This window comes from Phyllobates terribilis, unplaced genomic scaffold (assembly GCF_046119375.1).
Source record: "Phyllobates terribilis strain yellow unplaced genomic scaffold, ASM4611937v1 Scaffold_8__6_contigs__length_399053987, whole genome shotgun sequence".
Taxonomy (NCBI): domain Eukaryota; kingdom Metazoa; phylum Chordata; class Amphibia; order Anura; family Dendrobatidae; genus Phyllobates; species Phyllobates terribilis.
Genome location: NW_027362768.1, coordinates 294,458,983 through 294,484,861, shown reverse-complemented (window position 1 = coordinate 294,484,861; position 25,879 = coordinate 294,458,983). Strand labels below are relative to the sequence as shown.

General features: G+C 43.2%; 1 protein-coding gene across 1 annotated transcript in view; it reads right to left on the bottom strand.

The window, feature by feature from the left end:
* Window positions 1-25,879, bottom strand: part of STAB1 (stabilin 1) — a 220,560-nt gene that overhangs the window by 21,094 nt on the left and 173,587 nt on the right. Inside the window, exons 53-62 of the mRNA XM_073644427.1 lie at window positions 18,719-18,865; window positions 17,867-17,932; window positions 9,371-9,554; window positions 7,659-7,808; window positions 6,467-6,571; window positions 4,876-4,983; window positions 4,208-4,401; window positions 776-920; window positions 479-612; window positions 224-389 (exon numbers count right to left, since the gene is read on the bottom strand). Coding sequence (XP_073500528.1) covers window positions 224-389; window positions 479-612; window positions 776-920; window positions 4,208-4,401; window positions 4,876-4,983; window positions 6,467-6,571; window positions 7,659-7,808; window positions 9,371-9,554; window positions 17,867-17,932; window positions 18,719-18,865 — 1,399 coding nt within the window. The remainder of the gene's footprint in view (window positions 1-223; window positions 390-478; window positions 613-775; window positions 921-4,207; window positions 4,402-4,875; window positions 4,984-6,466; window positions 6,572-7,658; window positions 7,809-9,370; window positions 9,555-17,866; window positions 17,933-18,718; window positions 18,866-25,879) is intronic.

The following is a 25,879-nucleotide window of genomic DNA, read 5'->3' as shown; positions in this document are numbered from 1 at the left end:
TCTGAAATGACTTTAGCTTTGTGCCATGTCTGTGATCTGCTTTTTTTCAACAACATTAAACAACTGAATGAACATCCTCCGAGCCCAGTGATTCCATAATTTTTGCCAGGGGTTGTAGTATCATGTCAATAGCTGTACAGCAATAGCAAGTAACTACAACCATAGAGTGCACATGTTTTGTCACTTCTGTAAAGACAATTATTACGTTACAAAGTGTACTAACCTTGCAATCGGTAACAATATACGTCCCATTTCTCACTCGTGTTTGCTCGCTGTTTATAGTCAACTATTCCAACATGATTTGACCCACAAGCTGCACTTGGATACACGATGGGATAACCCGCTGTCCTATTTTGGAGCCATCCGACGATGCAGCGGTGATAACCTAACTATTTTATATTAGACATGACAAGAAAAAAATAAATATATTCCATACGACAGGTGACACGGGCACAATACACCAATGAGGCTGCTGTACCTGTTGGGCAGCAGAGAGCTGCTGGAAGGTGGCAATGTCGGCTCCCTCTGACCCACACGCGTTTTCTGCCTCTTCATACGTGTATTGATATTTCCCTTTTGGTGACTGCAAGTGAAAAACGCCTGCAGTTTTCTCTAGTAATTAAAATTTCAGACGTTATTCAACTGCAGATCATTGGTGAAAACTATTATGTGTAAGTAAAATGGCAGAAATCAGTAACATGGCCCAAACTATTTGTTTTTCTCTAGTAGATGTATAATAACTGTGTAGATGTACAATAAATGCATTGCTACATACCTTCAAAATGCAAATCAGAGCAGGTTGCCACAAAATCACATCCCCCATTTTCTTCAAGACAGCGGTTCACCGGTGGAATAGCTTTTTCTAGACATTGGACACCATTGCCCACATAACCTTTATGACACTCACATCTGCGTGTTTTCTACGAGCAAAGGAAATCTTATCATATACTGCAGAATAGTAACACGGCTCTTTATCAAGGATGGTCAGTAAATTTAGCAGTGTGGCAGCAACACGGACAAAGCTTTGTCCACCAGCGGTGAGCCAATGGCTATTTGTGAAACAAGATTGTGCGGCAACTGGCCATCTCGATGGCTGGCTGCACTGTCTAGCAGTACCTTTCCAGCATACATGTAAAACTCTGGCCAACAGGGTGATTATATATGGCCCACAACACCAGAACCACCACCCCCATGTGGGGCCATTATTTTGGGGTCCATTATACTGTATGGAGGACTATGTGGGTGCCCATTATTCTGTATGGAGGACTATGTGGGGCCCATTATTCTGTATGGAGGACTATGTGGGGCCCATTATTCTGTATGGAGGACTATGTGGGGCCCATTATTCTGTATGGAGGACTATGTGGGGCCATTATTCTGTATGGAGGACTATGTGGGGCCCATTATTCTGTATGGAGGACTATGTGGAGCCCATTATTCTGTATGGAGGACTATGTGGAGCCATTATTCTGTATGGAGGACTATGTGGGGCCCGTTATTCTGTATGGAGGACTATGTGGAGCCCATTATTCTGTATGGAGGACTATGTGGAGCCATTATTCTGTATGGAGGACTATGTGGAGCCAATTTTTCTGTATGGAGGACTATGTGGTGCCCATTATTCTGTATGGAGGACTATGTGGGGCCATTATTCTGTACACAGGACTATGTGGGGCCCATTATACTGTATGGAGGACTATGTGGGGTCTTCTGTATGGAGGACTATGTGGAGCCATTATACTGTATGGAGGATTATGTGGGGCCATTATTCTGTATGGAGGACTATGTGGGGTCATTATTCTGTATGGAGGATTATGTGGGGCCCATTATTCTATATGGAGGGCTGTGTGAGGCCCATTATACTGTATGGAGGATTATGTGGGGCCCATTATTCTGTATGGAGGGCTGTGTGAGGCCCATTATTCTGTATGTATGGAGGATTATGTGGGGCCCATTATTCTGTATGGAGGGCTGTGTGAGGCCCATTATTCTGTATGTATGGAGGATTATGTGGGGTCCATTATTCTGTATGGAGGGCTGTGTGAGGCCCATTATTCTGTATGGAGGACTATGTGTAGCCCATTATTCTATATGAAGGACTATGTGGGGCCATTATTCTGTATGGATAGCTGTTTGGGGCCCATTATTCTGTATGGAGGTCTGTGTGGGGCCCATTGTACTGTATACCTGTTGGCCCGTGACTTTGTCCAAGATTTTCATTTTGGCCTTCTGTGTGTTTCAGTTTGACATCTCTGCTTTAGAGGCTTTGGCCAGGGCTGCTAGTAAGAGACATGTACACTAATTGACAGGTATAAGAAGCTTTTGAGTATACACTGGTTGGCCAAAATGCTGCCTTTATTTGACTCTGACACTTTGTTGAAGCCATGGTTTGGGTTGTTTGAAAGCCCGAGTGGCAAGGTGTGGTAACCCGAGGAGGCCAAAGATTAGTGGGTGTAGGAACCTCACTGAATGGTGGCACTTTGCACGTACTTGACTTTTACACATTTGAGCACACTACCCTCTATTTGCCTGGGTCTTCTGGTTAGGCAAGTATTTTTTTTAATTCCACATTGTATTTATTGCACACATCTATATTAAAGCTATTCACTATGCCACTGTATACTGCATGTCCACAACTGTTTGTCACATGGGTCTTTCTAGGATGTGGTGCCCTCATGTGATGTTCCTTCTGGAAGTCAGTCTACGCTGTGTTTATATGGCTATCAGGTCCTTCACTCTATCCCATCGAATTGAACCAGACGTAGGCTGTTGAGCTCCTGACTGACACTTGGGAGGTCGTCCAGATGGATACCAAGAAGAAGATGGGCTCTCCTTAAGATTCAGCGAAGGCTGGCCATCCTGACCCTTCCTTTGGCTTTATCGCTTGCAGAATTGTGAAAGGTTTTCTGGCCACCATTCACCTTTCTTGAGATGTCCTACAAGATACTGCCCCTTTGTGGTATGTTACACTTTTTTGCCACTTGAGTGGATTTTTGCCATATTCTTGAGCTTTCATTTAAAAAAAAATATGTCTGACATGTGGATTCACCATATATAAAGATGAATCAACATGTTTTCCTTTAAAGAATAGTGTCATGAATTGATGTGGGTCTTCTGCTTATTAATTACATTCCGTCTTTCTGATTGAAGTCCATGTTGCCTTCACATCTGTTGCTTATTGAATGCTTTCTTTCCTGGCTTCTGTAGTGTTCTTTCTTTTTCACCTTACATCCTTAAAGTGATAATTTATGTACTTGCACGACTTTTCTTTTTGGAAATCTACCCATTGATGTATTTATTCTTCTTGACATGTATTACACTATATGTTCTCATTCTCAGCTAAAGACAAGCTTAAAAGGGATTTCCAGATGTTATCACCACTGATGGGCTGCAGAAGTCCGCTCTGAAAGAAGGCTGCAGATAATGATTGCCTGCAGCGGTCAAGTGACATTGTCTATGTCACATTACTTCTGTGAAACACAGCAGAGAAATCAGGGGAATGGAGCTGGTTTGGGAGGATGGTATGCAGTTTTATTTTATGCAACAGAGTGGAGCCATGAAAATAGGGTCGTCCTGTAGTGGACAACACCTTAAAAAAAATGTGTACATTATTATTATTTATTATTATGGCGCCATTTATTCCATGGCGCTTTACATGTGATCACTCAACTACTAAATCAATGCATGTTTATGCAAAAGCATAGGACTCGTATGATATAATGGCTGTTTATACATCATTAACATCCAGTCACTGGTAACACACTTTATACTGAGAATTGCCCCAGGTGATTTTTGGCAAGTACGGCTCCATTTTTTACATAATGTAAAAAAACAGGACACTGTCCATTTCATATGGAATATTCTCATTGCCCAGTCATTAGCTCAGATGTCTAGATCTTGGCAGCTAAGTTACACTATACCAGGTCTTATGCAATGTGCCCAGCCTTGATCCAATGATGAATACACTTAGGCTCTATTCACACTGCCACTACGAGCCTTTTTTGAGTTTTCTGTCTCTTAACGTCAGTAATACAGCATTCATTGACTCAATACCAGTTGTACTACTGTACAGTACTCCGTTTGAATCATTTTTATACTTTGCTCTGCCTGAAATAAGGACAATGTAGTTAATCACATAAGGTAACCCCAGTGTGGACAGAACCATCTGAAAGCAATGAGGAAGGAGAATACTGTTGTGCTTACTTACTGGACCAGTATAAATGCATGTTGCGTGCTCACTACATCCACCATTGTCACCATTAGCGCAGAGATTGATTGGAGTGCAGACATAACCATCGCCTTCATATTCCGGAAAACACACACAGGAGACCTTTATTCCCAACTGCGAGCAATTGGCATGGTTGCTGCAGCCACCGTTGTAATCACCGCACTGGTCAATTACTGTAATGAAAAAGAATCAGAAAATTGGAATATGGCATGATATGGTATGATGCTTAAAAAAATATTGCTATATGCACATTACACCCAAACATTACTGACATATATGCAGTACACAATTTTGTGCAGACAGTTGGATCTTTGTTATATCACATCAAGTATAGGATATGTGATACGTTCCCGATTCCCACCGATCCTGAGCCCCTCTGAACGGAGCAGAGCCTGAGCATGCACACGCCACTCCATTCTTAATGAGAGTGCAGAGTCCAGCCGAGCGCTGCGATTGGCTTTCACCGGCGGTCCCATTGAGAATGAGGGGAGCGGAGATGCGTATACATGACCACCGTTCCAATCAGACGGGGCTCCCAGTGGACGGACTTCCACTTACCAGGAAGTTATCCACAATCCGATGGATAGGGAATAACTTACACAACCCCTTTAAGTATTATATGCTGAATATATATTGAATGTACAAACCGCTGCATGTTCTTCCATCTCCCTCATAAAATGGGTTGCATTCACATTCATTATTGGCTCTGCAGGTGGCATTAGCATCACATTCTGGAGAGCAAACAGGAGTAGTGGCTGGAAAACAGTAATATGAACAGATGATATAAAGGAAGTAACTAATATAACCAAACATATAAGACTCTGTTCATGTTTGCGCTGGAAGCTCCATGAAGAACCTCTGTGGAAGAGGCCGTCATATTTGACGGAAAGAGTAACGCAGCACGCATAACTTTTCTTCAAGACAAAACATCCATGGGAGAACTCTGAAAGACCCCTTTGTAAGTCCATGTGGCTATCACATGACAGATTAGGCATTTATTCATTTTCGTACTCTATTTATTGCAGAAACTATGATGCAGATGTAACCAAGCTACCAATAGTAGGTTCTAGTAGGTGGACTCTGGAGCTGAGCCAGCACCATACCGGGCAGATGTCGGCTGTATTACACCACCAGCATCTGCCTGTAATAACAGTGACCAGAGCTTGCAACATTGTTGCCACTGTCAATCATCGGCAGTATCGTGTACAGTATATGATGCAATTGCCGGTGCACATTCCCAGGCTTGGACTGGCCCACAGGAGAAGCCTCCATTGGACTCCTGTGCAAGAGTGGGCCGCCACCCTCTTATATGAGCAGACATGCCCACTGGCTCCCATTGGCCCTCTGTGACATGATTGCAGAGCGCCAATAAGATGCTATGGCAGTTGGGGACCTGCTTCAGGTTCCCATTTCTTCCATCTTAGTCCTCCTGTGTTGCGCAGCCTCACGAATTTGCAGTATATTGAACAAGTAATCAAATCATTATAGATTCAAGTCCACTAAGGGGACTAAAAATAAATAAAAAAGGTTGTTTTTTACTTTAAGATATAAAAAAAAAAATATTCAAACATATGAAAATGTAAACTACCCCTCTTTTCTCAGTTTAAAAAAAAAAAAAATAAATGGTATTGCTGAATCTGTACAAGTGTAATCTATCAAAATATAAAACTTATAAATCACTCAGAGTAAACTAAGTGAATAAAATCAAAACTCCAGAACTGCCCATTTTTCAGTCATTGCAACTTAATAAAAATTTTTAATAAAAAACGATTAAGAAATAATTTTTTTTTTACATTTTCCAGGACATTGTATGGTAAAACGAGTGGTGTCCATCAAAAGTATAAGTCGTCCCGCAAAAAAACAAATCCTTTATATATCTATAGGAAGGGGAAAAATACAAAAAGGAATGGCTCTTGGAGACGAGAAAGGAAAAAACAAAAGCACAAAGACGGCGGGAAGGGATTGAAGTCCATAATGATTTGTTTTTTTCACAATACTTTATGCTAAGCTCAGATTAGAATATATTGAGGCCGTGGCAAGTCCTGGGTGGCTCAGCCAGATATCCATGCTTCTAGGGAGTATCACACAGTAGCAGTGAGGAGTACCAATATGTAGCTGCTGGTCGCCAACATTGACTATAAATAAATTACTTAATTCAAATAAATTACTTACTAATAAATACATAATAATCAGATTATCCCATTATTGAAAAAATTAGTGTGTAACGTGAAATTATACCCAGTTTGATTTCGCATTTTTGACCAGACCATCCTTCAGCACAATAACAAGATCCATCTCCAGAAATCCCTTCGTTACACTGACCCTTCTCAGAGCAGGTACATTCTGAAAAACAACATAGATTCTTAGAAGCAATTTAAGAATAAAACATGTAAACCTTCACTGCCCGGGACCACCAGGAGCTTTGCCATTAACCTTTCACTGCTGTAGAACAAAAGGGACTTCACAAATAAAAAGGGTTATTCATAGATCTCCATCGAAGGAGATCGTTGGAGAGTGCTTAAAAAAAACAAACACTTTTGCAATTTACTTGCCGGTTTTGAGATATTAACACTTTTATTAACAGTCGCCTTGGAGACCGACCACTGCTGATAGACAGCAGAATATGTGCAGTGCTTACAAGCGCTCTTCTATTGAGCTTGTAAACACTGTTTTGAAGCAGGTCAGGATGGCTGGAGCTCACACCTAATCCCAGCCAGCACTTAAAGGTGTTCTCTGGTCCAAAATGATGTCTGCAGACACTGTGTGACTGAAGACTTATGAATCCCCCCAGTGCACGCACTGTGCGCTGCGGGGATTCGCTGGTTTCTGAGCCAGGACTGGAGGGTATGTATGTGTTATGCATGCTCCCGGCAAGAAGACGACTAATGGGCACGGCTTTGCTCCATACACTTGTATTTAGGGACGTCACGCCCAGTCTAGTGACACGGCCTCACTCAATACCAGTCTATGGCCGGGAGTATGTATAACGCATACATACCCTCTTGTCCTGGCTCAGAAACCGGTAAATTCCTCCAGCTCACAAAGCGTGCGCTGGGGGGATTCATAAATCTCCAGTCACACAGAGTGACTGCAGACTTATCGATTTGGACTGGACAACCCCTTTAAAAGCTAGCAGCAGTGGTCGGTCTCCTAGGATACGAGCTGGAAACAAAAGTAAAATACTAATATCTTAAGAACTGCTGAAAACTTTAACAAGCTGTAATTGCAGAAGTACAGGTTTTTGATGGGATTAACTATTTAAGCTCTTCAATAAATAGACATTATAAGGTAGCTGTTTGGACAATGAATGGCAGTTTTATTAGGGCACTGAATGTAGTATTGTGTTGAAGAATGATGGCAGTGGTATATAGGCACTTAGCAGCACTGAAATAACTCATTATAAAACACAATATTCATAATATAAACATACCTTTACAATCTGGGCCATATCTTTTGGGGGCACAGAGCTCACAAGCCGTACCATTAAATCCTAATGAACAATTACACTGTCCATTGTTTCCCATGCCATCATCACATTTTCCATGATTACTGCATGGAGCCTCCAGCCCACCGGGACACACTGAAACATGGAATCATTTGTTAGCACGCTGAGATTCTGCAATTGTCACTTTATGACATATAAAACAATGAATGATTGATGTATTTATTTAATTACCTTATGTCTGATGTGGGGCACAGGCATGGTGTGAACAGAATATGATGGAAATCAATTAAAATGAGCCTGTCAGCCCAAACAGACAGTATAAGCTAATCATATTATCTTGTAGGGTACATAGTCCCTATAAAAAGTGCAACCTTTAGAGTTCTAATTGCTGCATACGTTCTGCAGAAACTGGAGTATAATAGTTCTGCATGCCCTCGTCTCCCTCACTGGTGCCAGTGCAGTGAATAACCAGTGAAGGTGGTGGGCAGTGGTGGGGCATAGAGTGCCAACACCCATGGCAAAGCAACTCATTTCCTCCCCCTAACACATCAACCAGGAGCACTCCCTGTGTCACTTCCACAAGTCCAGGACTGAACCCCTTATTCCCCAAGTACATGTATTAAAATTTGAGGAAAATACTGATGTCATTTTAGTTTGCGGTTTGACCTTTTAGGTTTTTTTCTCTACTTTTTACCAAAATCAGACAAATTTATTTAAAAAAATAAAAAGTTATTAGTAGTTATTTGTGATATTTTTTTTTATTGAAATTGTTAGCAAAAAACAAAATTGTATTACTCCTTCCCTTTTCATAACTCTAACCCTAAGAGTAACCCTAGCTCTAAGCCTAATCAATAGCACTAATCCTAATCCTAGCTCTAATCTTGGTTAGGGTTAGAAAAAGTGTAACAAATGTCAAAGCAGCTCTTATTAATCAATGAAGATAGTACACAATTCAATATTCTCATTCATTAGTACTGATCTTCTGTCCTCTCGGTTGCCGCTTATGCAGAGTGCAGCTAGTCCAGATGAGTTTGTCATAGTTTGCTGCACTCTGCATAGGTAGCAACTGAGATTAAAAAAAAGCTCATTTCACTAAACTAAGCTTTGTCATCTCATTCTCTGCCTAAACAGTGAGCAGCAGATGACCAACTCATCTTGACTTCTGCGCTCTGCATAGGCAGCGCTGGGTGGACTCTCACAGCAGCATTACATGAAGAAGCACTGCTCATTGTGATGGTGGGGGATTTTTTTTTGCCCTTATAGACTTTTGTGGCCAGGACAACCACCCTTTCCCGGCTTGATCTAATTAGCATATCTGATTAAATTTCATTTTCTGCAGAATGGAGACAGTGATTATAATATTGACTGCAATTTTTATAGGGGTTACAGCCCCTACGGAGGCAGTATACCTGCCAAACTATAACACAGGTATAGAAAGGTGACATCACATACTTATTCCAGTGATGCCGGTGCAGTGCCTCCCAATGCTCACCTGACACTTATGTCACATGAGTGCTGCAGCCTATCAGAGGCCGCTGATGGACTGCAGTACTCATGTGACATAAAGCATAGCACCGACATCGCTGGAGTGTCACGGGTCTTGAAGGTGAGTTTATTATTTTTTATTTTTACATAGGTCACTTTAGTGTTCAAGGAGTTACCCTGTAATAGACAACCTTTGCAAAGCTCATCCTTACCATGACAATACATTCCGTAATGATTTTTACAACAACGGGGTTTCCATGAGATAGTATAACACTTCTTCCTGCACCCATTAAACTGTCCAACATTAAACCAATTACGATTATACACTGAGAAAACTTTTTGTCTACGTCCAGAATGGACATTCCTGACAGATCTTGAGCAATTTTCTATTTCTCCCTGCAGAAAAAGGAAAAATGTCATAATCCAATATTTGCACCTTTGGGGACAAATTATGCACAATATGGTTTTATCTAAAATACAAGTATATACCTGTAAATAAAAGCAGTAACTGCTCACCTTGTGAGGTTGTGTGAAACACACTAGTTAGGCGTGGGAAAACAACGGTTATAGTTCTCCTGAAGACGAAGTTTGTCAAGTTCGAAACGTGTTGAGCATAAACCGCATTGACACCTTGATACCGCATATTAATTGGACACCAAACCAGCAGTGCAGATCAATATTTGTGACACTTTATACCTCTGGTGTAACAGCTGAATACATGGATAGTGAATGAAGACTACAGTACTAATGATGGATGACTAGGAATCTGTGCATCCTACAGGCCCTGTAGAGTTAGAGCACCTTTACACTTGCACGATCAGCCAGTGTTCTTGTATTGCACCTCCCTTGCAGTAATGTAGCTACCGGGGGGCTGTGTAGGGGGATTAAGCCCTGTGGCAGTGCAGGAAGACATGGTCTCCCTGCACTGTCGCTCTCCATTCTGTAGACCACTTTACATGGTCTACAGACGTCCTGTGCGTGCATTGGCGCTATGACAGCTCGTTGGTCCGTCTCTGCCTCGCCGGAGGACTCGTCAGCATCCCGGATTATGCGAGGATATAAAGTTTTTTTATTTTAATTAAAACTTGTGGAGACATCATAAACAATAGGGGACACTGGAACAGTGTGTGTGGTGGCGGGGGTCTCATACATTATATGGACTACTGTTGGGGCCATTATACAGAATGGTGACCATTATATAGTTTGGGAGCTAATGTGGGGGTAATTATATAGTTTGGGTGCTAATGTGAGGGCCATTATACAGTTTGGGGCTTACTGTAGGGGCCATTATACAGTGTGGGAGCTAACGCGGGGACTATTATACAGTTTGAAGGCTAATGCAGAGGCCATAATACAGCATGGGAGCTAATGTAGGGGCCATTATACAGTTTGGGGGCAATTATACAGTTTGGGGATTACTGTGGGGGCCATTATACAGTCTCGGAGCTAATGCGGGGGCCATTATAGGGACTACTGTTGGGGCCCTTATAGAATGTGGGGGACATTGTACAGTTTGGAGGCCACTATATAATGGAAGTAATGCAGTGGCCATTATATAGTTGGGGGCTAATTATACAGTTTTGGTGCTAATGTGAGGGCCACTATACAGTTTGGAGGCTAATGCGGGGGCTATTTCACAGTTTTGGGCTTACTATAGGGGCCATTATACAGTCTGGGAGCTAATGCGGGGCCATTATACAGAGTGGAAGCTAATGTACATGGGCGTGGAGAGGGGTGAATATTCATGCCTTTTAATAGTGGGCACACGAGATCGCCCAGTCGCAGCAGGAGTTGAGGTGCGGCTACACTTTGTGCCGGCTATTAAACAGAATGAAGTCACTGCTCCACATGCACACAGTGCCGGCGTGGGGAGTAGTGACTATTCTGGAAGCTGATCTCACCTTGTGAGCCGCGCATGGCAGTGACGTCATGCGCGGCTCACACAGTGAGATAAGTATAATTAGAAGAATAGCCCAAATGTCAAAAAATAGGTGTAAATGGGGGAACAAAATCCCCCCCAAACACCCTTCTATACCGACTCAATAACAACATTTTTTTATCAAGAGAAGAACAGAGTCATCATGGTTTAGAAAAGAATACATATTTTATTGCTAGTACTCTAGCAGGCCTCGCTCGGCCAGATCGGATATCTCATTGTCTACCTAGCTTTTCACTTTCATGTTTTGGGTTTTATTTTTAAACGAATGTTTCAATAAAATATGTATTCTTTTCTAAACCATGATGACTCTGTTCTTCTCTTGATAAAAAAACAGTGAGATAAGTGCTGGAAGCAGAGCAGGACACAGCGCTGGAGGAGAGAGAAGGAAGGTGAGAAGAAGTGTTTATTTTTTTTTATGTGCAGCATGATGGGAATAAGGGGTGCCATGCATACCAGGATAAGGATAAGGGGTGCCATGCATACCGGGATAAGGATGAGGGGTGCCATGCATACCAGAATGGAGGGATGCCATGCATACCAGAATGGGGGATTGGGGTGCCATGCATACAAGAATGGGGGATTGGGGTACCATGCATGCCAGGATGGGGATGAGGAGTGCTATGCATACCAGGATAAGGATGAGGGGTGCCATGCATACCAGAATGGAGGGATGCCATGCATACCAGAATGGGGGATTGGGGTGCCATGCATACAAGAATGGGGGATTGGGGTACCATGCATGCCAGGATGGGGATGAGGAGTGCTATGCATACCAGGATAAGGATGAGGGGTGCCATGCATACCAGAATGGAGGGATGCCATGCATACCAGAATGGGGGATTTGGGTGCCATGCATACAAGAATGGGGGATTGGGGTGCCATGCCAGGATGGGGATGAGGATGAGGAGTGCCATGCATACCAGGATGGGGGTTAGGGCCACGTATAATAGGAAGGGGGCATATATACCAGGATGGGGGATATTAACAGAATTGGGAGACATTACCCCTATAACAGTGTCAGCAGCAGACCCCCTCCCTCCTTAACAGGGCATCATGACAACATTTTTTGCTTACATTTTTTTTTCTATTTTCCTCCTCTAAAACCTAGGTGTCTTATAGTCCGAAAAATACTGTATGTGCAACGATTGATCCATCTTCAGACTGTAAATGTTTCTAGATGGTACTCTGCTGGTGGAGTATATGGGCACTACAGTTAGGAGTATGTGAGCTGTGGGATTGATATTGCTCTGCTTCTTGGGAAATGTAGTCTAGAGGGAGTGCAGTGACTAATATAACAGGAATATACTGTTAAGCATTTGTGAGTAGATGCCACCATCTAGTAGCCAGCAATGGTCAATATAGGAATCTGAAAGAGTACTGGGAAAAAAAGGAGAGAATACAGGTTGTATGTGAGTATAGCAGAATCTGGACGCACAGCGGACATATGACCTGCTGTGATGCAGAAGAAATATATAAAAAGCCACAGAGGTCAGGGGAGACAGAGAGTCTCCACCTAGACTTATGACAGGCACTTGTGGGAGCGAAAAATAGCAAGTGTAGGGCAGCACCTCAACATAAATAAATTGATATGTAGATAGTGGTTGCAAGTATGCCAAAGAGAGGAATGAAGAACATTGGAGATATAATTCCAATTCAATCATTTGTATCCTATTTGGCATGGGATTATAAAAACCCCTCCAGTGTGCAGTTGTAACAGAACACCTAGCAGCAGCAGGGGAAGGTGGAGAGTCAAAGGGCTATGAGTGACAGATCTCACACCTTGACCAGCTCAGAGCAGAACAAAAGGCTTGCTTGCCATGTAGATACCATGCGGTCTAATTTGCTTTGAGTCAGCTATGATTTCATAAGGACTTATCGTACGTCCTGGTCACACACCGGTTACATTTTCGTGATCTCTGGACCGGACCGAACTCCTTCCAGGGTCTCGATCCGTTCTAGCACCCAGGGGTATGGAGGTACATAGAATAGCTAGTAGAAGCTAGGTAGCAAAGCTGTGTTTAGTCTCCACGTGTAGCAGGGGCCCGGCTGGATCCAATGGACCATCCAGAAAGGAGTTATGATCTTTCATAGGTTTTGGGAGATTTAGCTGCAAACTTCCAGGGGAGGGGACTTAGGTTCAACCCAGAGGGCAGGCGGGGAATGACATAAAAGGGGATGAAAGCTAGTGTAAGGCCATGTGATCTCTCTCTCTGATGCATGCGGTCCACTTCAAACTGGGGGTCACGTTGAGTAACATGCTGTGAAGGACCTAGGACCCACTTGGAAGCTGATGCCCCTGAGGCCCAGCGCACACATAGTTGGACGTCACACCTGTAATTGGCATGATCCATCGGCTTATATCTTTTGTCCTACCACTATTCATATTTGCATATCTGACAATTGTATATTGATAACCATTGTGTTTATAGTGTATTGTCTAATGTGCCCTTAAGATGATTAAATATATAATTTAACCTTGGGCTGCTCTTTTATCTCGATCCACAAATCTACACATCCGTTTCTCGATTTAACTTTCCATGTTACCGGGCTGGTTTCTGGCCCAATATAATTCCCCTTAACGGACCGGGCTTATATCGAGTGACTACGTGGGCCACATCCTCTCACTCCCAGTGCCTCCATGGGCTCGTGTGGTCAGGGGGTGTCTGTGTAAAACTGTGCCAAACTCACCTTACGTATCCCTGACGGGTGCGGAACGTCACGTTGGTGCAAGTGGGGAGATCGTATCACGTGATCCTTCTGACATAATAGTGACGTCAGGCGGAGTGGCAAGGTGCGGATCCTTCACAAGAGGATGATCTCAATCCTCTTTAAGGTCCAAATGTGGAGAGAGCGACGACAGCATCCACAGTATCTTCTCCAAGCCAACTGACTGTAACAGAAGTAATCATCCCAGAACCATGGTAAAGTCATTACCATGGAGTCAATAGCTAAGGGTAAGACGGATTACCTTCGAAGATCACAAATTCATCCACAATCTTGATACCATATGTAACCGATTTTTGAAACTTAATTGTCCTAAAATAATTTTAGAGCAGCATAAAACTAGAATTATTGATATGACATGCTGCTTTATTGAACACCAAATGTATAAGCAAAAAGAATAGGATTCCATTTGTTTCTACATTTTCTACAACAAGTGGGCGAGTTGTCCAGGTATTACATAGTGAGTAGGGTACTTTACAAAGGGGCCTGGACCTCAAAATCAATGACTTCAAAAATACACCTATCATGGCATATAGAAAGAATAGAAATATTGGGGGCATGTTGGTTAGGTCGGATATAGGCTCCAAAAAGAGTGTGGATACACAACGTTATTTGTTACCACAAGAGAGTGTCAATTTTTCATACCTAAACTGTTGCCATTGCAAGAGTTTGATCAAGGGAAACACCTTTAGGAAGCCCAGGACTTGCAAAGTACATCACATTAAATATAGATACACGTGTGAATCCAAATATGTTGTATATGTTATTACTTGCCCATGCGGTTTGGCCTACATGAGTGAGACCACCAAAGAGGCCAAATCACAGATTGGAAAAAACAAAAGTACCATATGAACAAAGATCATGGAATTGCCTGTGGCTAGACATTTTGTGGAGAACACACATCGTGTAGGTCAATTGACATACAAAATCATAGATCATGTACAGGTTCTCAGAAGAGTAGGTGACCAAATTAGGTTACTTAAAAGGAACTGAGGTGGATATATTAATTAGTGACAGTCATGTCACATGGCATGAATATTGAGTGCAATACCAATATTTTTAACTAGGTCCTTGGCCTATGTCATTGGGGGTATACCAATACTGGTTTACATCTCACCTTGTTTTTTATATCAATGTCTTTTTTTTATTTTTATTTCTTCGATTAGAGTAACTATTTGTTTTCTCGTTTTTTTTTCTAGAGACAAGAATACTTGCACTTCACTATGCATCATATATGAGCACTTCAGTGGCTCTCAGAGATAGGGAGCCCCAAATTCATAAATTCCAACAATGATGGTTCAACTTAGCATTTTTCATTTTAGAAAAAAGCTTGAACCACTTTTTCTTGTCTGTGTGATCTTGTCTTTTTTATTTCTCTATGCAATAACCCTATTGACATCTCAATAATTCCCCATAGTTATAATGGTATGAAACTTTTTTCGCCCTTTTTCCACATGGTGGTGTTGGGCATGGACCACTTATTTGCTTTTTGAAGGCAACGTATTTGGGGGTCCAGTGTACAGTATCTCACTTGGTAAGTAATGACACATTCACCTTAAATGATGTCTCCTTTCCCTGTTTTTATTACCATATTGACACATGAGATTGTCCAAGTCCTTTTTTCTCACATTCTTGCTTGTGGATGGTACAAGTGAACACCACTGTCAATTGAGGTCTGCGTCAACCCATCAGTGCCATGTTCAATCCCGAGCAGTTTCTTTTGTAATTTAAATTTGTTGATTTTTTTCTCCCTTTTAATGTAGAAAAACTTTTCGTTCTGATAGAATAGTTTTATTTTTTTATTCTTATTATTTTTGCTATGTTGGAGTGCTCATTGGGATCTGTAATACTACATCAGTGTAATGAACCTCGTTCATTAATGGAGCTCTCGTCTTCTATGAGCCATCTGTTTACCCATTATTTGTATTGTTTTGTAGTTTTCTTCGAATAGTTGCGCATTTAAAATGATGTATAAGTGCATTCATGACTCTATAGGTATATTTTGCATTTTCTAAATCTTGTGTTTTTGTTTCTGCCATTTCACTTGGCTGATCATATGAGGTTTTTAATTGGTGAGGTCTAATATAAATATGTGGGGGTGTACTTTTTTGTCTATGGCTTGATAAAGATCTGTTTTGTAAGGTTGAAACGTTGTCGTCTCCCTGCATTAATAAAGAAGATGATACTTTTTTCTGCCGTGGATGCTGTTTTCGCTCTCTTCACCTTTGGACCTGTGGGAACGAGGCCTGCGCCGGCTTACTGCCAAACCATACGTGGACATGTTGAGGAACACAAGATCAACATTAGATGTGGATGAAGCAAGGGATGCAGAGTCCTTAAGTGGGAAAGGAAATCCTGATTGTTGAAGTAAGAATAATAAACAGCAGCGGCCTGATTGGATAAACAGTAGTGATGAGCGAGCGTGCTCATTTAACCCTTTCACCAAGCATGCTTGGGTGCTTACCGAATATCTTCGGTGTACTCGTATATCATGTTCGAGTCCCTGCGTCTGTGTGATTTATGGCTGTAAGACAGTCTCATCACATGTGAGGAGGATTCCCTAACAAACAGGCAATCCCTGCATGTGATGAGGCTGTCTAACAGCTGCAAATCATGCAGACGCAGGGACTCGAACATAATATATGAATACACCGAAGATACTGGGTAAGCACCCGAGCATGCTCGGTGAAAGGGTTAAACGAGCACACTCGCTCATCACTAATAAGCAGAGATTTGGTTGCCTGAGCAGAGAGGCCCGATTGGAAAACGGAGATTCAAGATAATGAGCAGAGAACCCAGGTTGAATGAATGGAAATTTGGTCGTGTGAGCAGAGTACTGATTGGATGGACAGAGACCCAACCGCTTGAGCAGAGGGCAGCATGAGGTATCTCCTTGGGGACTGGAAATTATGGTAGGAAGTCTGTCATGAAAAGAACTGTCTGTAGTCTGCAGTGTGAGACATGCGGCTAGCAGGGGCGCTTAGTGGTGGACTCCTGTTAGGGCCTGAGGTGGCGAAAACCACTGGAGTTTAGAGGGGGCTGACAGTGGCACATATGGATTTGACCCGGACACGGTTTGTTGACAGGTCATTGTATCCTTGATACTATCCTTTAATATGAATTCATAGCAATATTCGTATACCGTTGTATGTTATATATGTCTTATGTGGTTATTGATGTTACAGCTGTACATGTTCTTTTGTATCGTATCGCCACCCAAAGGGATATAATCTGTTGCTTTATTCCACTGATGATAAATGTTAAACAGTTATATTCAACTATTTATATAAATGGGACACCGTTAGACATATGAACTCACTCTACCCCTGAGGAAGCCACACTCTGGGTGGCGATACACGTGGGGTTTTTCCTTCTCTTCTCAATTTTGCCTACTACACAGGTTTTGGTCTTGATATCATGTTATTTTTTTTTCCGCCTAACCTTTTGATTTGGTATATTTTTGTGGTCTCTTTTTGGCTCTATTAACAAATACTTGCTACTTATTGGTGATCCCTTTGTACTGGCATACTACTTCTTATAGGTTTTGGAATTTTCTACAATATGCTTTAGGCTGATCCGTGTTTATGGGATGGTGCACCCTTTGTTCTTTTTGTAAACTATGGTTAAAAAAACACTGCAAAAATGCTGAAAGAATTGACATGCTGATCTAGAAAAGATTTAAAAAAAAAAAAAACAATCGAGTGCTTGAGATTTTGGAAATCTCATAGCTGTAAAAAACAGCTTTCAATTTGCATTAAAAAATGCGCAAAAAAAAGGCTGCAAAAATGCAACATGTGAACATAGCCTAAATGTCTTGCTGTCTGCGACTTCACCAAGGAAAATAAGGCAGGCCATTATGAGATGTAAAATTATATCCCTCCCGGTCCTACTTTAATAGGATTTATTGGCAAGTCACATATTGCATTGAGCCAGGCATGGATTTGCATAGTATTGGCTCATATCCAATGAACAGAAGTGGGCTATTAAGTGAATTCAAACTTATTATAATACCTTTCACCATAATACTGTGTAACTTCATACTCACCCTGTCAACCGTCCCGTATGGACAGGTATTCTCAAAGCCACAAATGGAGCAGGAATGCCATAATAACTATTGCCAGCAAAGAACAAATTAGATTTCAATCATTAGTCAAACCTCTCATCATACAATGAAATAAACATTTGTTAAATCTCATTTGCAATCATACCAGTTACTTTATGAAATTTTTGTTTTGTTTTTAGTTTTTCAAATATTTCACAACTTTAACAAACAGGGTGGGGGAGAACACAACTGCCATTAATACATTTAGGATAAACATATCCAAATTAAAACTTATTCATATGGATACATCAAGCTTTTTTTTTATTACAGAGATACAAGCTTCTAGATCTTCCAAGCTTCCATTTCAATTGTACCAGAGTTCTCCATCATTGGACAACCCCTGCTTAATCAATTTAGGACCCCAACTGATATAAAAACAATGGATACTCAACTCCTGCAGTGGTGCCGTTCCAGCGATGCCATACGGCTGCAGCTCATTAATATTCCATCAGGGCAGACGTCCTGTCTGACTAAATAGTAAAGGCTGCAGCCAAACAGCAGCCATAGAATCCTAGAATGTTAGAGCTGGAAGGGACCTCCAGGGTCATAGTGTCCAACCCCCTGCTCAATGCAGGATTCACTAAACCATCTCAGACAGATGTCTGTCCAGCCTCTGTTTGAAGACTTCCATTGAAGGAGAACTCACCACCTCTCGTGGCAGCCTGTTCCCAGAGCATGTGCCGTAGAAGCTGAGCATTTATAGTTTTTAAAATGCATGCACGAGGATTCAAGACTCTTAAGGTCTCTGTATAGAGAAGGAAATTAGATTTCCAAATTAATTGACTTGTTACTTACCTGATACTTAATTTCTATAAATTCGTCACAGCGAGCACCAAGATTGGGAGGCTCCAGCAACTGATCAATGCCATGGGCAATTCCACCAACAAACTCCATGTCTCTTTGAATGATTTTAGCATTGTTATCATTCACAAGAATTCCCCCCTGCAACATAAAAGAATGGTCTGCAAATTACACACATATTTGTTTAGATATGCTTTTTTTTTTACAATCATAAAATAATATATACAGTATGTGTATATGTGTACATGTATATGTGTGTGTATGCGCGCGCACACAGTGGATATGTAAAGTCTACTTTACATGCCCCTGTTAAAGTGCCAGGGTTTTTTCATGTAAATAAATCATACTAAGAAGAATATTTAAATGTCCTGAGAAATAAATACTTTTGGGTATTTGTGTATTGTGCTTTTGTCTTTGTTTTATCTGTCTAATGGCCTTATGTTAACATGCATTTACATTTTGCATGGACACCAATTTACGTTTCAGTTCAGACTCCCAGGTTTTTTCTTTGTAGTCTAATGTGCATTAGAGCATATAAGGGTGTGGCTGCCCTTTTTCTGAGCTGTAAGGTTCATTCTGCCTCTCAGGTCCATGCTTCTACTAATGGTTCAGTCTCTCAGCCCTTATCCATATGTATGTCACTTGACAAATTGTAAAGGTTTTAATATTAGAGTTAGGACTGTCTCATAAGGGTTGCCGTGACATGGCGTGATGGCTTTTAAATTATTTTGATCAAAATTTAAGTTAACTAAATACCCTTTATTATTTATCATTACTTTTATGCACTTTGCGATTTATCCATTTACTTTTGGGTATTTGTGTATTGTGCTTTTGTCTTTGTTTAAATCTGTCAGATTGTGGGGGTATCTCCTGTGTACAGCGCCCTCTTCAGGTAACCCGCACATTTTCAATCCAATTCAGGTCTGGGTTCTGGCTGGGCCATTCTAAACTTTGATCTTCTTCTGGAGAAGCCATTCTTTCGCTGATTTGGAGGAATGCTTAGATTCTTGTGTTCAAAGATGAAATTCCTCTTCATCTCCAGGTTTTTAGCAGAGCCCTGAGGGTTTAGTTGCAAAATTTACTAAAATTGTGAACTATTCATAATTCCATCCACCGTGACTAAAGCTCCTGTTCCAGATGCCAAAAAAACAATGTAGCCTCCACCATGCTTCACTGTGGGTATGTTATTTTTTTTTGATGCGCAGTGTTGGCTTAGCGCCAAATGCTTTTTAGAATTATGGGCAAAAAGTTCAACCTTGGTCTCATCAGACCATAACACTTTTCCCACATGCTTTTGGCATACTTTATCTAGGTTTTAGCAAAACAAAGTGGGGTTTGGATGTTTTTTCTTTGTAAACATATACAGGTGCTTCTCACAAAATTAGAATATCATCAAAAAGTTTATTTCAGTTCTTCAATACAAAAAGTGAAACTCATATATTATATAGAGTCATTGCAAACAGAGTGATCTATTTCAAGTGACCTCACATTATCTCCCACAGTGTATGATGGCCCCCACACTATACAAAGACCCCACATTATCTCCCACACTGTATGATGGCCCCCACGCTGTGCAAAGACCGCGCATTATCTCCGACACTGTATGATGGCCCACACACTGTACAAAGATCCCACATTACCTCCCACACTGTATGATGGCCCCCACACTGTGTAAAGACCCCACATTATCTCCCACACTGTATAAATAGCCTACATATAGTATAATGCAACAGATAGTCCTCAATATAGTATAATGCACTCCCCATAGTCCTTCATATAGTGTAATGCACCCTCCCATAGGCAGAGTCTGTAGTAAAATGCACCCCCCCCCCAGGCGGAGTCTTTAGTATAATGCTCCCCCTCCCCATAGGCAGAATCTTTAGTATAACGCTTCCCCCCTACCCAATAGGCATAGTCTTTAGTATAATGCTTCCCCCCTCCCCATAGGCAGTGTCTTTAGTATAATGCTTCCCCCCTACACCATAGGCAGAGTCTGTACTATAATGCTTCCCCCCTCCCCATAGGCAGAGTCTTTAGTATAATGCTTCCCCCCTCCCCATAGGCAGAGTCTTTAGTACAATGCTTCCCCCCCACCTACCCCATAGGCAGAGTCTGTAGTAAAATGCAACCCCCCAGGCGGAGTCTCTAGTATAATGCTCCCCCTCCCCATAGGCAGAATCTTTAGTATAATGCTTCCCCCTCTACCCCATAGGCATAGTCTTTAGTATAATGCTTCTCCCCTCCTCATAGGCAGAGTCTTTAGTATAACGCTTCCCCCCCTACCCCATAGGCAGAGTCTGTACTATAATGCTTCCCCCCTCCCCATAGGCACAGTCTTTAGTATAATGCTCCCCCTCCCCATAGGCAAAATCTTTAGTATAAACCCCCCCCCCTCCCCATAGGCAGAGTCTGTAGTATAATGCTCCCCCCCATAGGCAGAGTCTTTAGTATAATGCTCCCTCCTACCCCATAAGCAGAGTCTTTAGTATAGTGCTCCCCTCTCCCCATACGCAGAGGCTGTAATATAATGCCACCCACCCGGCAAAAAGAAATAAACACAGTACTCACATCTCCTCCTGGTTTCCTCGCTGCTCCGAGCGCCCGGCCCGCACACATCTTCAGCACAGCGATCCGGGCGCAAAGTGATGACACGTCAGTCACAGAGAGGAGACTGATGGGAGAGGGAGTGTCACGCTCCCTCTCTCATCAGTAAACTTGCGGCGGTGACGGGCGTGGGGGCCTGATGCTGGCACCAGGGGGCATCCCCTCCTGCTCAAGGGCCCCAAAGCGGCCACCGGGCAGTGCAGGGACAGAGTCTCCCTGCTCTGCCCAGAATGTAACTGTATCGGCATGCTGCGCATGCCGGATACAGTTACACTGGCGTAGCTCCGGTTGGGCCCCCTCAGAGCACGGGGCCACCACCCCTTTTGCCCCCCCGGTAGCTACGCTACTGGTCAAGCCACTTATGACCAACAGACAATGCCAGAAGCGTCTTACCTGGGCCAAGGAGAAAAAGACCTGGACTGTTGCACAGTGGTCCAAGGTGTTGTTTTCAGATGAAAGTAAATTTTGCATTTCATTTGGAAATCAAGGTCCCAGAGTCTGGAGAAAGAGTGGAAAGGCCACAATCCAAGCTGCTGGAGGTCTAGTGTGAAGTTTCCACAATCAGTGATGGTTTGGGGAGCCATGTCATCTGCTGGTGTAGGTCCACTGTGTTTTATCAAGACCAAAGTCAGCGCAGCCGTCTACCAGGACATTTTACAGCACTTCATGCTTCCCTCTGCCGACAAGCTTTGTGGAGATGGAAATGTCATTCTCCAGCAGGACTTGGCACCTGTCCACACTGCCAAAAGTACCAATACCTGGTTTACACACAACAGTGTCACTGTGCTTGATTGGCAGCAAACTTGCCTGACCTTAACCCCATAGAGAATCTATTATAGAGAATCTATGGGGTAATGTTAAGAGGAAGATGAGAGACACCAGACCCAACAATGCAGATGAGGTGAAGGCTGCTATCAAAGCAACCTGGGCTTTCTTTTTTTTTCTTTCAAACATCATTTTTATTAGGTTTTTTCAAAAAAGCAAAATGTATAAAGACATATAAAACAAAGCCAGGATGCACAATAATAAGGAGCCTGCACACAGATCAGGCACATTGGATAACCAATAAGCTCCTGTTAGCTGGCTTAACAATTAAACAGCTAAACAAAAATACAAAGATTAAGTATTGCAATATACAGCCATCTTCAGTCAAGAGAGTTAAATACATATCGGTGATTTGTGTCAATTATGTCCCATGTTTTAGTTAACGCGTAAAAGTCCCAAGTTATCTTTTAGATCCTCTAGAATATACCATTCTGTAGAAGTAAATGGTTGGACAATTTTATTCTTTTCAGACAGAGAACAACATGATGTAATAAACTGCTTCCATTTTGATAGAAACTTGCCGGCTTGTTGTTCTTTGTTACTAAGGGAATCTAGTTGTTCTACTCCCATAAAATGTTTCATTTGGATTATTAGCTCTGCTATAGGGGGAATGATGGGGTCTAGACAATGTTTGAGTAACTGTTTTTTTGCCAGGAAGAGTAGCGTATGAAGCAGTTTTGGGGGGCTTTTGATTTTTTTGTCGGGGTTCTCTGGGTTGCTCCAATGATGTAGCAGGGCTAAGTATGGAGAGAGAGTGTACCCTGGACCCCATATAGTATTCATCAAGTCTGAGACCTGATCCCAGTATACTGTTGAATCAGAGCAGGACCACAAGCAGTGCCTAAGGTCAGAGTATGGATAATGACATTTAGGGCATGCAATTAGTCTATTTGATAATGGATCTTTTTTCGGTATATTAAAAGCGTAAATGGCCCCGTGCATTATTTTATACTGAGTTTCTCTCCATGTTTCATTTATAATGTATTTTCTGAATGTCTTCTAGCCTAGTCTGATCTTAGTGGGAATTTCAACGTCATCAAGTTGTTGCTTCCAATATTTAAAGAAAACGTCAGGGTGTATCTTCAATAAATAAATAAATTGGATTTAACCTGGGCTTTCATAACACCTCAGCAGTGCCACAGGCTGATCGCCTCCATGCCACGCCTCATTGATTCAGTAATTGATGCAAAAGGAGCCCCGACCAAGTATTGAGTGCATTTACTGAACATACATTTCAGTAGGCCAACTGTGAAGAAGTGGCAGCAGGGAGACCCCGCAGAATCTCGCTGTTGCCGCCTCTTGTGATGGATCCACACCCCGTCACCCGCCTGATGTCACACTATGGCAGTCGGAGCACGTGATACGGATCTACCCTTTGCACCAACGTGATGTTCCGCACCCCCCCTCAAGGATGCGCAAGGTCAGATTGGTACTGTTCTACACAGTCACCCCCTGTCCACATGGGTACAGAGAGGCACCAGGGAGTGAGAAAAAATGGTCCACACAGCCACTGACATGGCACCACATTCGCTCACGCCCCTGACAGGCTGAGAGGCTCTTTCACTACTCCAGTGAAGCAGAGCCTTGTCTGCCTGGCAGAGCTGCCAACAGTTTCTATTTGATATAACGGACTTATATCGGGCTAGAGACCAGCCCGGTAGCGTGTTCATTGGACCGAACTACAGACGTAAGGTTCGTGGATCGAGATAAAAGAACAGCCCAAGGTTAAATTATCTATTTAATCGCCGTAAGGGCACACTAAACAATACACTATATACACACAGTGGTCAGAGTTACAAATGCAAAAGTATGGTACAACAAGTATAAGCAGAACTTAAGAGTCAATTACCAGTTTAGATGGAAAGGTCTGGCTTTCGGGGGAAGGGCTGCCACATGGGAGGATGTGGGCCATCACTTGGTGGATGGACTTTTCCCCACACGTCTTGATGTCACAACCTCCCATATCTCCCTATTCTTGCATGCTCGGCGGTGAAGAAAGGAATGGTGAGATTTTCCATTCTTTTAGGTTTCCGAAAATCTATTTTGTGTATCACTCAGATGTATCGTCTTCCCATAATTCGATGTGAAATTATAGTTTCTTGAACAATAGAAGCACATGGTGTGGGGGATGGGAAGGGACAAATCCTGTGCAGCTGCTAGAAGCTGCTGAGGGGATTGTCACTCACGCTTGTTGGCCCCCTCCTTTGCAAGCTGCAGTGTTGAATTATATTGTACATGGAGATCTCTGTAATCACCGTCACGTAGTGCACAGTGATTGACAGGGGATTACCTTAAATATCTTCACACCTCCCCCCTTTAGAGGGCGCTAGAGGGCTGCACCACTCGGTGTTCCCCCACGCGCCCATCTACAACTCCCCCTTGCCGGGATATGCCAGGCTCTCAGCCCTTTTTGTGGCGAATGGCGAAGTGGTACTGTTGGTGTGTGATGCTCCAGTGTAGCAGCCTCCTATTCGTCCTGGATATGGTGTGTTACCAGCTGAGGGCGTTGTAGTCTGTTTCCACGGTGAATTGGCATCCGTACAAGTATGGCTGCAGACGCTGCAGGGCCCACACAGTTGCTAGACTTTCCTTCTCCATCGTGGAATAGGCCACCTCCCTTGGCAGGAGCTTCCGGCTCAGGTACAAAACGGGGTGTTCCTGGCCCGTAGTGTCGACCTGGCTGAGCACAGCACAAGGCCAAAGGCCAAAGTCACTGGCGTTGGTCTGCACTAGAAACGGCCGCATAAAGTAAGCTGCATGTAGTATCGGGGAGCTAGAGAGGGCTGTCTTCAGCGGCCAGAAGGCCGTCTCACAGTCATTTGGCCAATCGACTGCGGAGGGGAGCTTCTCCTTGATGAGGTCCATCAGGGGCTTCGCCAGCCTAAGATAGTGAGGGACGAACCTCCTATAGTACCCGGCGGTACCCAGGAAGGACATCACCTGTTGCTTGGTCCTGGGGGTGGGCCAGGATGTGATAGCATGCACATTTCCAGCTTCAGAGCTCCCCCTTATACCCGATGTCCCAGGTAGTGGACCTCACTCATACCCAGCTCTCACTTTTCCGGCTTAATGGTCAAGGCTGCCCGTTGGATCCGCCCAATCACCTGCAGCCAGATGCCCTAGGTGATCCTCCCAGGTGGGACTGAAGATGGCAATGTCATCCAGGTATGAGGCCGGGTACCCTTCGAGTCCCTTGAGCAGCGTGTTGACCATCCACTGAAAAGTGGCAGGGGCATTCTTCATGCCGAATGGCATCACCGTGGACTCGTACAGTCCGAATGGGGTGATAAAGGCAGAGCGTTCCCGTGCCTCGGGGGTCTGGGGAATATGCCAATATTCCCGGCTCAGATCCATGATGGTCAGGTACCCAGCCCCAGCCAGCTGATCGAACAGGTCATCGATGCGCGACATTGGGTACGCATTGGTGACAGTGTTTAACCCTCTGTAGTCCACGCAGAACTGGGTTGTCCGGTCCTTCTTTGGGGCGAGGACCACAGGCGAGGCCCAAGCACTGATAGATGGTTGGATTCCCCCAGCTTCAGCATCTCGTCAATCTCCTGGCGCATATGCTGCTGCACTTCCAGGGAGATCCGATATGCTGAATGCCGGATTGGGGGGTGATCCCCGGTGTCCACGTGATGGACAGCTGACTCTGTCCTTCCGGGCTTGTTGTTGAACAAATCCCGGAAGGAGTGCAGGGTTGCCCACAGCTGGGACCGTTGGTCC